The following is a 15,983-nucleotide window of genomic DNA, read 5'->3' on the forward strand; positions in this document are numbered from 1 at the left end:
TTATGAATTCAACACATACTCAATCAATAGAAGTTCTTGCTGGCATATTACCACTGAAAATTCGTTTTCAAGAATTAAATTGCAAATTTGTGATGAATTGTTTTTCAAACAATCATCCTCTTATTGATATTTTGAAATCTTTATTTGATATTAATCCTACGAGCAAATTGTTAGATTCCTTTGTTCATTGTTCTACAGAAAATATTGAACCAATCCTTTCGAATGCTTTTCATAATTCAAAAACTTCCATTCATTCATACAAACCATTAATTGACTTGTCTCTATTCTATGAAATAAAACCAATTCCAAAATTTCAACATTCTCATATTGCTAATATTTTGTTCGAGCGTAAATTCAATGGAATTACTCCCGCACAATTTTATTATACTGATGGTTCATTGATTGAAGGAATCGCAGGTTGTGGTGTCTATAATTTATTTTCTGGTCATTTTTTTAAATTGCAATCTCCTTGTTCTGTTTTCTCAGCAGAATTAATTGCTCTTTATTTTGCGTGCAATTTAATTAAAGATTGTACACCAAATATTTATATTGTTTGTTCTGATAGTTTGAGTTGTCTCCAGGCTTTGAATACAATTAATTTCAATTTCAAAACTCATTATATTATATTATTAATGAAAAAAATATTGCTTGAACTTAGTTTTCAAGGATTTATCATCAAATTAGTTTGGATTCCTGCTCATTGTAAAATTTATGGTAACGAACAGGCAGATACGTGAACTAAATTTGGTGTTCATCGCGGAATAACTTACAGCCGTATCATACTACCTTCTGAATTTTATCCAAAATTGAAAATTAAATCTCTTTTGGATTGGCAAACGTGTTGGAACTCAAGTGACAAAGGACGTTGGTGTCATTCTATTTGTCCTAAAGTTAATCGTTTTCCATGGTTTAAAAATATGCCAGCAAGTAGTAATTTGATTTGCTCTTTTTCGAGGTTGATGTCAAATCATTATAATTGTAACAGTCATTTATATCGCATTAACATAATAGATTCCAATTTATGTGATTGTAGGGAATTTTATGAAGACATCGATCATATTGTATTTCATTGTCACAAATTCATTTCTCCTAGAAATAAATTAATCAACAATATAGAATATTTGGGTCAACCTATTCCTGTATCTGTACGTGATATTCTTGGTACAAAATGGTATCCTGTAATGAAACTTCTATTTCAGTTTTTAAATGAGATCTCATATTTGGTTTGATACTCTTTGTTTTTTCTTTTACTTTTATTTTCAGATATCGCGGATTCGATTTTGACTCTCTTCCTCACTGGCTTCAGATGACCCTCTTATTTTAACGCCGATGGTTATTTTTCAAGATTTTGGCTCTGTTATGGTTTGTAACCGTATGAGCCTTTAGTTTTAAGTTTGATTTGTAACGTTTATTGAAAAGTTAAAGAGGTTTTGTGCCTCTTTGAGAAAGATTTCCAATAGAAATCACTCAAAGGGGTTTTTCCCTCTTTCAAAATTTTAGTAAAATTAAATAATAATAATAATAATAAGTTATGCGCTTTTTCCATGTTAGTCCAATGTTTGAGATCTGGGCTCACAGTGACAGTTCGTGACAGCGGAATCCCGTCTCACTAAGACGTACAGAAATTTTGTATTGGTTTCTCCCTCCCAGCTTACGACAATAACTATGAATTTAATAAGGTTAACAACACTTGAATACAAATTTGCATCCGAAGATGTTGAATATATATGGGAATGAGTTATCGACCCGAAAAAAATCTGAAACCATAATTTTCACGGGTTTTGGTGAAAATTGATTAGTTGAATTTGAAGCAAAAATTTAGGTTTTTGGACATGTGCAGCTATTTATCGTCTGAACAAGTAGAAAAACATGTTTGGTTTTAACTTCTCGTACGATTTCTCAACTATCTGATATAGTAGATGAATGTTTTACTTTGTTTTTCAACTAAAAACTAAATTTGGAAATGAGGTTGTAAAATGTAGCAATTTTTCCGACCCCGAATCAAACCCCGAATCAATTCGCGAACCGGCCTTCGATTAATTCAGCGGACACTACAATTTACAGCTCGGTTCAACTCGCGGCGGAACACTCGAGAACTCGGACGGGGAAAAGTCAAGAAAACGCCCGGAGTGAATGATTTCTTACAAAGAACTGACTTTTATTTCTGTACTTGGTGGTTACAAAGTGGCTGTGCGTGTGTATTAGTATTGAGTTCAATGACCGCACAGTGGATCAAAAAGAATGCAAACATGGTAAAAATTAAAATTACATAATGCAAATTCAATGCCGGTTACACATTGTACAGAGGTTTTTGCCAGCTTTTTGAAAATCTAGACCAATGTGCGACGGGCCACTCTTGGCGCTCGCATCGCTTTTGTTCGAGTTTGACGTTTGCTCACTACCGCCATCTAGTTCGCGGTTGGCCAAATGAAGTATTTTTAGCATTGGGCGTAAATGTTAACGTGTCTATGTTTCAAATTGATAATTGTTATAGCTGTTACATCTGTTTGTCTGTGGCTCTAGCATGCATTTACATGTAGGTAGCGACGACGACAACGGCATTATTCAAAGTAAGTAATGTTTGTAAGGATGCTTAAAATATATCCCCGAGCCCGATTTCATCTTCTAAACTCGTACCAATTAGCTCATACGGCTGAAATAATTAAATTTCTGTTAGATATCAGGGATTTCCTTAGGAAATTGCCTAGGCGTTTTAATTGCAATTCTTGAAATCTCGCAGAACCTGTGATCTCGCCCTAAAAGCCATTGGTAATCGAGTGTGTAGCTTGTTGTTACCGAGCAAACGAATGGATTTAAACGTTATTCAACTATGCTACGATGAAGAGAAGATCATCCTCTGTCTCCCAGTGGTGGTAGTTTTCATCCTGGTCCATCCATTTGCTTAGAAACAAGGAGCTACACACTCGGTTACCAATGGGATCCCCGATTTTCTATTTAAGGGATGATTTCTGGCACTAAAAACACATATGTTAGAAAACTTTGGCACATGAGCCAAAGAGGCTGACCGTCGTACTTGTTTTCCCGCATTCAGTTGTTTGGCATTTTTAAAATTACTGAAAACAGGCAAGAAAATCCGTTAAAAATTATTAATTTCACCCGATATTACGGAACATGTAAACTTCAAAACATCAAAACCTTATAACAGCAAGAAAAATGTGCTTTTCTATGGAAAATAAGACATGCCTCGATATTTACCCATTTATCAATAGTTTAGTCATGAAAATCAATAGTTTTCATTATTGAAGTCGATTTGTAGAAAGATTTCCAATCGGTTGGTGCAAGAATCTCGAATATCTATCCGGGCGTTAGTATGTTATTAACAGTCAAAATCTAACCACTTTTCGTGATGCGAGCGATTTTCGTTTTTCGAAATTGTACCCCAGTATGTTGCCGTAAGACGTTATCCAACGTCAAAATGTATAATGGTACCGTATGATATGTATGCCAATGATACAGGTTTAGGGCGCCATTCACCGCTCATCCGAAGTATGCGGCCCTATACACAGCACTAGTTGGAATCAATTTACTTTAATTAGCTGATTGTTATCTTTGTACTATAGTACGACAACATATTTAACATTAGCAGCTAAGAAGCATTTTTTGATCTGCCATAGTAAAATCATTGTTGAACTCATATTTATTGCCTTAAACAGCCTAAAATTATGTTTTAGAAAAAATGCATGAGATAAAATTATTTAAATTTCATTCTGATACAACCCTTTTTGGTATACCAATACATGCTTATAATTTTTATAGCAAGAATTTGTTCTGATTTTTCCAATTAATTCAATGAGCGGTGAATGGCGTCCTTATGGTACATGAAATGTCACTGATCAAACAATAAAAGCAAACAAATTTAACAAATAAATTAATGCAAGAACAAACAACTATTTGCTAAAATATTCTAAAAATCTACTGCGGAGTACTTCTTTTTTTTTACTATTTCATTTATTTTTTTTATTTTTCTATTCATAATAGAAGTTGAATATCGGCTCTGTGATGCTGAATATCGGCGTGTGAGCCTTCAATCACACGCCGATATTCAGCATCACAGAGCCGATATTCAACTTCTATTATGAATAGAAAAATTTAAACCCTTAACATGTTTATTATTCGGTAAACCCTTTTCAACTTCCGATGAAACAGCGGTCGCAGTGTGATCAGTGTTTGGGGAACACTGATCAGAACAAGCTTTTTTTGTTTCATTCTTCTCGTTGACCCGCCTCGATCGTCGTCGCTTATTTGTAGCGCTATTTACGAGCACGCACGCACGAGGCATGGCACGCGAGTTTGCCATTTCATGTTTCTGAAAGTAGCAAAAACTGGAACCACAAGGTTACCTAGATAAAAGTTTCCCTCACAAAAGTAAGGTTTTCGAACTAGCGCCACTTGAGTTGTACCGTTTTGCATGAGTCTGAAAAAAATTAATCGTTGCTGATATTTTATAAAATACATATATGCATACATATATATAGCATATATACTGAAGATTGATCTAAGCTACCCTAACCGTAGCCACTACCCAAACTAGGCAGGATTAACCTTCCAGTCGTCGCGCGGTTTGCTACCGTCCGAGCCACCACGCTGCTGTTGAGAACAAAGAGCGAGGTTTTTTCAACAGTGTTGTACAGCGCGAAGACTAAACTGTTAAGCTTTTTGTAATCTCAGCACGAAAAAGACCAGCAGTTGTCGTTAGCGATGGGAAGCAAGTGAACTGTACAGAAAGTTATGCATTTCTCATTGATTGATGTTAAAAAATAATTTATGTTATATGTCGATTTATTCAATCTACATCCACGACAGTTGGTAAGTCTTCTGGGTCTTCCTCGAACAAATTCTCAAACCTCCAAAGCAACGTACCTCTCAAGCTTTTCTCCAGGCTTTCAGCTGCCGAAGTGATACCCGCTTGATAGCTGTTCAGAAGCAATCTTCTCACATCCTGATAGACCATGTTGGACTCCGTTTGTTCCATCAGCTCCACTGGCAACTCGGGTAACTGGTACTGAAGCGCGGTCAGATAATTACGGTAGAAGCTGCGATACTTTTCTATCGCCTTTTCTGAATTACTCAAAAGCAGTAGAATTTTCCTCCAATGGTTGAGCGACTCAACGGAATGCCCGCATAAAAATAAGATGAAGGAAAACTGAATTTCTTCGAATATGGCTTCCGTTTGGCCATTTTCAAACAACAGATCGATAGCTGCTATAGAATCCATATGATGCAGTGAAATATCAGCAGGGCTGGCATCTTTCGGACAGCGCGGGGGAAGTGTCGTAAAGTGGGGAGCCGAACCTGGAACCGTCTTGAGATTGGGCAGCAGCTCCTCTTCGTTCATCAGGGAACGGATTTTAGACAATCTCGATGAGTTAGCAATCGACAATGGAGAATCTCCTCTCGGACGATCTTCATCAGGGCACGACATCAGTTCTACAGTATTACGAATCACTCCACAATCGGGAGAATGCCTTTGAACCGTTTCCGCTGTAATATTTCCGGTTAGATTCTTCCATTTTGCAAGTCCGTCATAGTCGTATGGTGCCAAGTATCTGCAATTGAATATTATATATCATATCATTTATATGATTCAGCAGGGTATAAACTTAACCCTTTGTCTGTGATTGGGGTCAATATGACCCCAAAGCACTTTGAAGGGCTCTAACTTTTTTGTTCGTGGACTGATATGTATTTTTTTTTTCACACATTGATGCGTTTCCGCGAGTTTTTTTTTTTTTTTAATTTTTGAATGATTTTTTCAATTAGGGTTGGTGTTCCCTTAATGGACATTCCCCTATAATCGCACTAGTGGCTTAAGTATTAATTAAGGTAAAACACGATTTCGACCATCAGGATTCATTTTCTGTATTTTCAATTATGGAACATGGAACCATAATAGTTATGTTCAAAGATCATTATCATTGTTGAAAAACTATAAATCGTATTAAAATAACAACACATATGAAAATCGGCACAATGGCAACACGCATATAATCTTGTTTAAACTATGTATGCTACTATGCTTTAGTATGAAATAAGGGAAATACTTACCATCAACCTATTTTTTTAACTCAAAGGTTAGATCTCAGTCATTTATGGACCGATTGGAATGAAATTTTTACAAAACATCAGACATAACTTGAGTTTTAACAAATCTCTATTAACAATAAATTGTTTATTCCTTGACCTGAAAAATGGTGAAACTGCCAGGATGTCGATGCTACTAAATAAATTACAATTACTACAAATTTCAGATCTCTTACCTATCAAGATTCTTCAGATTCTCCCGTATTCTACCAATTTCCCCTTCCACGTCGTCGTGAACCCGTGGCTTCAGTTCCTCTTTCTCGTTGTCCCATTCTCGGACTATTATTTCGCCGCGCCGGAAATAGTGCACAAAGCCCACACGAGGTGCAACGTCCCCATACGGACCCTGGGATGCACAGTACACAAAGTGAACCCCTTCCGGGATCATTTTAACACCGCGGAAATTCTCACCGACCAAAAACGACCACTGATCAATTCCGAACTCAGTTCCCGGTGGGACGCCGGCAATGATCAGAACTGCACCATTCTCGAACAGTTTCAATGCCGTGTCAGGAGTCATTGATGCCATCAGAGAAACGCTGGATATACTTTCCATTGTTAGGGTAATCTCGACTTATAACTTATTAAAACTTAAAAATTTGATTCAAAAAGTTTTGCATCTCACGGTAAAACGTACTTTCTTCGATGCAACTTGTGTTTGCAAAACAAAGTGCTCTTAAAACAAGTAAACGTCAAACTTGGAGTGCGTTCACAAATATGCACGCTAATCTAGCGGCTCGTTGAAAGTGATCCCCGAACGCCGACTGGACAAAATTGATCAAAAACGGTTCGATTACTACCATTTCCTTTGGTGATAGGGAAGACCAGGCCCATGACTACCATATATCGATACACAGTGTCCTTCGTAGCCAGGATGTCCCGGGCGATAAGTGAATATCGCCCACTGTCAGTTGTAAGAACTGTGAAAATAAAGACCGTTGTTTTGTTTAATTGTTTGCTATGGTTTGATTATCAATTTTTGATATTGTTAAATCAGCTAATAATGTGCCAACAAGTTGAAGCACATTCAACATTTCGATGGTTTTGGAAGGAGAGCAAAAATTAAAAGGCATCCTGCAAGCCTCCAAGCAAGCAATCAGTGATTTGATTGTGACTCTTGCTCGATTATGGATCATAAACATTAAACAAAACTTCGCATTCTGATTGCACTCTCGATTCAAATTACCCGAAAATGGGTAAACACATGAAGATGTTGACTACGCTAAATGTCGTCCCGTGCCATGGGCCTGGGGAAGACACACTCAAGATTGGCTGACCATACGTCCCGTATTTAACGGGACAGCACCGTTTTCACAACTTCGATTGACTGTCCCGTCGTTTTATTGAAAATGCTCAATTTGTCCCGTATTTTTAAGAATGACCGTATTTGCCAATTTTCGACCGATTTTCAGAAATGTATTTCTTCATAACACTTAATATTAGAAAATGATTAGAATGATGATAATTTTACTAAAATATGTTCAATATTTTGTTAATGAAAAAGTAACATTCATCTTAAAAATTTTCCAAAATTGGCGTCGGTGTTAAAATAAGAACTGACATTTTGGAAGGCTAAAAACTTAAAAAATATTTATTGAAAAGCTTTTTTATATCATCATATAGAATTTTGATCCTTCTTTATTATCAGCAATCACTTAAATAAGTATGATTCACATGCAGTTTATAGCATTTTGAGGTCAATCATGGATTATTTCAACAAGGTTTTACCTCAAAATCTCAGATGGATTCACGTTAAAAATCATCGTAATAAAATAATTTTTGTGTAAATTTCTCTTAGGAGCCTGCTCTGGTTTGATGGCTAAACAAATTCTGGCGACGATAAGTTTCCTATACATTGTGTATGAGGCAGATTAAATTTCAAAATTTGCAAATTTACAATTCTGTGTAAAGAAAATTTTAGCCTTTTCTTGAAAGAATATCTGTGAATTTAAAAATTTTGTCGAGATACCTATCCTAATCGAAAAAGATCAGATGAGCATGTAACTTCGGTAATAATCGAAACTTCAACACCGTGTGGTCGTTTTGCATCGCGAGAAATTTTGCAGATTATGTGGCTTTTGAATTCCCAAGTAACCACAAGCATTATATTATTGCACGTAATCTATCACATAACAACATTTTGAATGTAACATTGCCTCTATTCAACAATCTTCCACAGAGCTGTCTGGCATGAACTCGGCATTACAAATGTATAATCACAATACTGATGCACTTAGGCTATATTATCAATTCTTGATTGCTTTATTGATGTTTTGATAGGTTCACTCGTATAAATGTCTATTTCCAATTTAAAAAGTACTTTAACGGTTGTCTTAACGTACTATAACCTCATTAAATAATCAGGGATACAGAGCGTCATGGTTATTTGAGTTGTTTCATTTTCGTTCTTCATTTGTCCTGTTTTTATACTGTTAGCTTATGGTCAGCTTAACTCAAGATTAAGGCTGGTAATCGTCATTGATTGATGACCTACTGAATAAAACATAACGCCATGTACTATAATAACTTTGGCAGATCGTCGTCTCGTCGAAACCCACCCGGATAAAATATACAATATTAAAACAATATAGATGGCAAAACGTCGGTCCCCAAGAAATATTTCCAGAACCAGAATCCCAATGATCAATACCGACACATATTCTTAAAAAAGAAAAATCGAAGAATAAAAAAGTTATCGCTGTTTAAATATTTCTTTGTGGTTAAAAATTTAATCTGCCGGTAAGAAGAAGGACTACGTAACCAGCATAGGTCCCGCAACTAGCAAAAGGCAACAAATTTCGCCCTGCATAATACATTGATCGTTCCGGTGGCTCTCTACGTGGACATTAAAAGAGACAGTCCGGAAAGCCTTAGGTGTAACTGATGGAAACCCAGGCGCAGCGGTTATCGACTGAACAACAAAACGTCCCGGAATTCGCGTGATATTACGAAGAAAAGTGCAACACGGGTTTTTTCTTCAATCGTCTATTCGGGTCAACAGACTAGTACGGACTAATGTTTTTTTACAAAACAAACATTACATGATCAATTACATACACATTAGCAATTATGCTTCGTCGGCTAATACACACTCACTCTCTATTGATTGTCATCTTTCATACAGGGGATTGTCAACACTACTCTCAAACACATCCTACCAGGGGGCTGACACTACATTACTCCTGGGAGGGAGAAACCGATACGAAATTTATGTACGTCAAGGTGAGCCGAGATTCTGCTGTCACGAACTGTCACTGTGAGCCCAGATCTAAAACAATGGACAAACATGATAAAAGCGCGCAATCAATTAAAACATATTTTTGCATTTTATCAAATATAACAAAAAATCGATTGAAAAGCTACTCATGCTTATTCAAAAGTAATGTCACAATAGCACCTTTTATTCTAATTGAATTTAATACGCATTATTTTACTTTTTCCAATAAAAACGAAAATGAAATGCATAGAAAACTTTGGCCATTTTTTCATGTTTGCCCAGAACAGGCCCATGACTACCATATATCGATACACAGTGTCCTTCGTAGCCAGGATGTCCCGGGCGATAAGTGAATATCGCCCACTGTCAGTTGTAAGAACTGTGAAAATAAAGACCGTTGTTTTGTTTAATTGTTTGCTATGGTTTGATTATCAATTTTTGATATTGTTAAATCAGCTAATAATGTGCCAACAAGTTGAAGCACATTCAACATTTCGATGGTTTTGGAAGGAGAGCAAAAATTAAAAGGCATCCTGCAAGCCTCCAAGCAAGCAATCAGTGATTTGATTGTGACTCTTGCTCGATTATGGATCATAAACATTAAACAAAACTTCGCATTCTGATTGCACTCTCGATTCAAATTACCCGAAAATGGGTAAACACATGAAGATGTTGACTACGCTAAATGTCGTCCCGTGCCATGGGCCTGGCCCAGAACGATCGAAGGAACACAACAAAAGAAAACTAGCGATCAACAAAAGAAAATCAAGTCTGTCTTGATTGTAGTTGGCAAACTGGAGTTTTCTTGCAGTTCGAAATAATTTTGTGTCATATTTTGTGTGTTGTATCGGTGCCTCCCTCCCAGCAACAGTATCAAGTGTATAAAGATGCGAATATTATTAAGCGTGTGAAATACGGCAGACGTTGGTGGGCTGGTCCCTTAGGGCGAAAGTCGGAAGAAAGAATTGCGAAAATAATATTAAGGTGAAAGCACAGACAAACAGACGTCACACTCTCATCATAGTCCATCGACCACCTTTTTTTTTTTTTTTTTTTTTGATCGAGATTTGTTCTAAGTGTTACATCTGTTTGTCTGTGGTGAAAGTTCATTGAGCACGTACACATAATTTTGCCCCCCACTCGAGCCACCAGCTAAAGCACCCTCTCGAGCCACCCAACAACGTGGAGCACAATGTTATGTGCGTCGGCCAAAAATAAATCACCATGTTCCATGCATACCTCCACCCACAGAATCATGTGAGCAGTATTACTTGCACACGTTTCATACAAAGGTATTATTGTCGATATGGATTCATCAACAACTTCATAAAAGCTCAAAATCACAATTTATTTCATTTGGTAGTGAAAACATGTTTTTTGACCAAAATTATAAGCATTTTTCACACCATGCGTGTGTTGTTTTTTGGCAGTTTTTTCCTCGCTTCTCACAGACGGAGAAAGTTGCCATCAGTATGCATTTGAATTCTACATGTAGATGTGACTGCAGTCAATTGTACTGTATAATATCTAATGTTCATTTTTTCTATTGAATTCCCAAGAAACAATTTTTGCTTTGAGAAAAGTTTCTCAGAGCTGTTTTATTAAGCTGTTAGTTGCCTAATTATTGACTTTTAACTAAACTATTATTCAAGCCTTATTCGCCCAGAAATGGAGAATCTATTCAACAACAACCATTTTATTAACGTAATCTAGTACATGTTTATTCAATGACCTTACCTCGGCTGTTCAACAGTAGTAACCAGGGTTGGGAAAAATCTTGAAATTCACTCTACAGTAGCCAAGCAAAGCCAATCACAGTCAGCGAAGCCAGTGAAACTCACGCCCATCGCTGCTGTAGGCAAAAGCCTTGAAAATAGCAAAACACCCGTTGCTAAGGGCAACCCAAAATAACTGTAGAAAAATGTTCTATTTCCCGCTGCATTTCCCGCATTTAGAGCCTTCAATGACACTCATGATTTAGAAAATTCGTGCACCCAACATAGGCTACTTGATGAGATTCACGTTTTTGAACTACTGTACTGGAGAGCCACGTGATTTTCGCGAAAATTCAAGCCTACTACTATTACCATTCCCAGCACTGCTAGTAACAATATAAATAAACTTTATAATGTTTATTCAACATTTTTTCCACCAGGTATACAGCGAACATCCAGAAATTCTTATTAGACGTTTGTTTGACAGGATTTCATGACGTGTTATTTCTAAATTGTCGAAGAAAAGTTGTACATTATTACAAAACAGTAGAATTTGTTCAGCATTCGTTCAACAACAACACATGCTGAACACAGTTTGTTTAAGTGTTTTGTTCAACTGAATTAGACATCATATTTATTTATAGAATTAATTGTATAAACGTACAAAAAGAGGTTTGTTTGATGTTTCTTCAACATTTACTTTATAATGGAAACAGTAAAAACATTGATGGTTGATTGCGCACTTTATTTAATACTCGTATCTGGATGCCTAGGAATTTGATGCTTCATTATTAAATTTCAATTAATCAAACATTGTTGCGATGTCGGGGCTCGAATTCAGGACCTTCCGATTTACAGGCGCATGCATCTCCACTGCTCCAACCAAGCATATATAGATCAGCAGGTTAAGAGCAGTATTTAAAGATAATAAGATAATCGAACAGTTTATCGTACGTATGTTGTTTAAACATTGTCTACGTATTTTGCTTGCCTTCGGTGTATGTAAACATCATTGTTGAACATTATTGCGCAAGCTTTATTACAGTTCAATAGAAGATGAATAATCACCTTATGAAAATATGTTATTGAATTAACACTGTATAAAGGCTATTTTTGGAATGATGGTGATTATAAGTAATAAGGACTTCTTCAACTTTTCTTCCACGATTTAGTTATTACTCGTTATAAATCCCTGTTAGACAAACGCTGAACAAGCATTTCTGAATGTTCGATGGATAACTGGTTGTGTTATTGTTGAATACACATTGTAGAGTCTATTCAAAATGTTATTAATGTTTAACAGCCGATGTAAGATCATTGAATAGACATCTACTTTATTACGTTAATCAAATGGTTTATTATTGAATAGATTCTCCATTTCTGGGCGATTGAAGCTTGAATAACAGTTTTATGTTTACTAAGACAATCATTAAACAACCAATAGCTCTCAGAAACTTTTCTCAAGCGAGAAATTGTTTCTTGGTAAGTTGAACAATATTTGTGATAACGATGAGCCTACAACTGTGTTTTAGAACTTTTATATTACGGGTGGTTGAAAAGTTGAATTCAAAGCTTCTCAAAGTAAATATATCATCACTGCCGTTTCGACCCATTGAAGTATTGTTGAAAAAGTGACGAAACAAGTGCTTCTAAAAATTGTTAAAGCTTGTTATTCAATTGTATGGCGCATATGGAACAACAGAGTCCGGATCTATAGAAACAACTCATCTTCAATTATAACAGAGAGGCTTTTACACAACCAAACTAAATTATCAACCAACGTTGCTTCAACTTTAGTTCTACTTACTATTAAAATGTCATGAAAGTGAGGAACTAAAGCGCTGCTAAGAATATATGCAACATTTGATCATCATTTTATACAACTTACGCTTTTGTTCAACTACCACGGCTGCTATAAAGCTATAGTTAAGCAGGCAAGTTTATTAATCGCCTACAATTGTTTCTTGGGTTGCGTCGTACATTGTTTCTCTCACGCATAAAAATGTTTTGCAACACTTGTGACATTGTACACCTTTTGAGTGTTATGAAATTGTAAATTACGTGGTTGTAGCAAGTGTATGAATATTCAAACAATTTTAATTCCTAACATAAAAACTGGCATCACTTCCAATCAGTGGGAGCTGTGCATCCAATTCATAAACAATCTGGACAAACATTTCAAAAGGGCACATCGACAACTAATTTACGATGACGTCACGCTGCAACTTCCAGCGATAAGAAAACCTTTACTGCGGGCCGTGTTTACAAAAAATGAACGATTTCGCTGTACATTCATCCACTCAATGTTCTTCCGGTGAACATTCCTTCACTAGATGTTGATCCGGATGTCATTTTATGTAAACACGGCCCGCATTTAATGCGGAAAAGAAAAAGAAAATTGACAATAAAAGAAGACCGTGGATAAGTCCATTCAACTCGATCCCGCTCACCAATACCACTATCAGGAAGAACTAACACCAATCTTTCTGATAGTGGTGTTAGTTTGCGTGGGCGGGCTGAAAAGGGCTCAACAGCAACGTTTCTAAAAAAAGGCTCAAGACCTCTTGGGCCCTTTTCAAATGTTTGTCCAGCAATGTTGGCGCAGTGACTTCGCGATCCGGTGTTGTTTTTCGAGCACAAATCGATGAATTTAAGTACTTTATTGCTCCCAGGAGCACGGCGCGAGAAAAATTAAACTGTTTGAAGCATCGCATCAGATTTTTGAGTGGCTACAGTGAGTAGAAATACCATTAAAAGTGAGTTTTAGAACGGGCACCGAAAAGCCAGTAAACAACAACGCGGTGCGTGAAGAAGAAGTGATTCGGTAGTGAGTGGTATTTTACATAGGGTTACCATCCGTCCTGACAGGTCCGTCACACTCGGGCTCAGATTGGGTACGAGTTCTAGTACTGCATTTGGTCCCTCGGTAGTGCAAAAGGTACCCAAGTTTGACAGATCGCAGTACACTTTGAACGGCATTCTAGATTACCTTATGAGCCATAAAATTTTGAGCAACTGCAAGGGACATGGGGGTCTTTAATTTGTCTTTGGTCCTGATTTAGCAGGACATGTCCTGATTTTGAGGTTCTATTGAAGTGTCCTGATTTATTTTTCAGATTTTAAGTTTTGTCCTGCTTTTTCTACTTGCTGAACCATGAAGTGTTAAAGAATTTCAAATTAAAAAAAAGCTTTTATAGCTTATGCTATCAGAATGGAAGAGATCTTCAAAACTTCTAATAATCGAAGTTTACCATTAGTTTTAGCAATCATGAGAACATTACAACACAGACAAACAGACGTAACACTTAGAACAAATCTCGATCCAAATCATAGTCACGAAGACATGTACGCCCAATGCTAGAATTAGTGTAATTGGCCGACGGGCCAACAGATGGCGGTAGTGTGTAAACATCAAACGCGAACAAAAACGATGCGAGCGCTGCGGGTGGCGGATTGGCCACCTACCATATTTTTGAATCGACCGTTAAAAAGGTGGCCGATGGACAATGATGAGAGTGTGACGTCTGTTTGTCTGTGATTACAATTTTTCTTATCATCGTTTAACATTTCTCGCGTTGAGTATCATACAGACGTATTTGCAGTGATCGATTTCTCTTCATCGATTTTCTCTTTGCATTATTACACGAAATTCAATCGATTTTCAAAACATTTTACGGTTCAGTACGGTGGAGGACGGTAAATACTTTCTACTGAGTCAAAAATAGCAGTCGAGAACAGTCGCCCGGCCAAGTAATAAGGTCAAGAGAAAATCGATGAAGAGAAATCGATCACTGCAGTTACGCCCTTATGATACTAAACGCGAGATTTTAATGCATTGCAAGGAATGCCCTCATTTGAATACGATCTTTTTGGAACTCAAGAAGGTACCGAATGGCAGAGCTCGTACTATTGCTATCATCATAGAATATTCAAGAATGCTGAAATAATAGAAACTACGGCCGAAACTACTAAATTTTACCAGGGGATGCACGACTGCCTAACATTTTACACTCCTCATAGCTTACTATGAATTTTAGGAGAGATTTCACACAAATGCTTCTCATAATCATAAGATCTCTGTTAGATTTCTCTCAAAAACTAAACAAATTCCTAACAATTTTCTGACGTTCTCAAGAAATTTCTAGCCAGATCTTGATCAGATACTAAATCACTTCCGTTGAAAATTATCGGCAAATTGCTGACGAGATTGTTGCAGGATCTCTTTGGATATCTGAATGGATATTTTGAGACCCTTGGCAAATTGTTAAAGAATTTCTGTTGGTGTTTTTCTGGCAGGATCGTTGATTAAATTTTAAGTACAGTTTGGCAAGGAGGATTCTTTCTGTGGATTTTGGCATACTACAAACAGTAATCACAGACAAACAGACGTCACACTCTTACCATTGTCCATCGACCACCTTTTCAACGGTCGATTCGAATATATTGTAGGTGGACAATCCACCAACCGCATCGTTTTTGATCGCGTTTGACGTTTACACATTACCGCCATCTGTTGGCCCATCGGCCAAGCACAGTGATTTTAGCATTGGGCGTAGATGTTCTTTCGACTATGATTTTCGTGATCGTGATTTGTTCCAAGTGTTACGTCTGTTTGTCTGTGCAATAATCTTAATAAATTTATTACCAAAGATCGAGTCAAACCATTGTGAATCTTTGGCGAATTATACGATACTTGCGTAGTTGAAACACCCAAGTATTTTCGAAAAAGTTACAGATTGTTGTCTTAACAAAGGCTATGCATATCTGCACATACCCGCTAATTGGATGTACCATGAGATCTTTCAAAAAATACGATAAATAAATTTAAGATTAGGAATTACGATCAATAATACTAGTATATTTTTACTTTAATAAAAAACAAATTTCTCTATCATGGGTTATATAACAGAAAACAGCCTTAAACATGAAAATGAAAACATTTTTTTTTT

The 15,983-nt window shown here is 36.6% G+C and overlaps 1 protein-coding gene across 1 annotated transcript; it reads right to left on the reverse strand.

The window, feature by feature from the left end:
* Window positions 1-4,782: 4,782 nt before the first annotated feature.
* LOC5572862 (protein AAR2 homolog) lies at window positions 4,783-6,777 on the reverse strand. The gene is made up of 2 exons (XM_001660571.2): window positions 6,279-6,777; window positions 4,783-5,567 (listed from the first exon to the last, which is right to left on the reverse strand). Exons 1-2 carry the CDS (start codon window positions 6,656-6,658, stop codon window positions 4,805-4,807), a joined length of 1,143 nt encoding a protein of 380 aa, XP_001660621.2. The 5' UTR covers window positions 6,659-6,777; the 3' UTR covers window positions 4,783-4,804.
* Window positions 6,778-15,983: the final 9,206 nt, after the last annotated feature.

Source organism: Aedes aegypti, chromosome 1 (assembly GCF_002204515.2).
Source record: "Aedes aegypti strain LVP_AGWG chromosome 1, AaegL5.0 Primary Assembly, whole genome shotgun sequence".
NCBI lineage: Eukaryota > Metazoa > Arthropoda > Insecta > Diptera > Culicidae > Aedes > Aedes aegypti.

Coding starts and splice junctions, on each gene's coding strand:
- LOC5572862 (XM_001660571.2), bottom strand. CDS start 6,658: ATGGAAAGTATATCCAGCGTTTCTCTGATGGCATCAATGACTCCTGAC. Junction 5,568..6,278: donor AATCTGAAGAATCTTGATAG/GTAAGAGATCTG, acceptor ATTCAATTGCAG/ATACTTGGCACCATACGACT.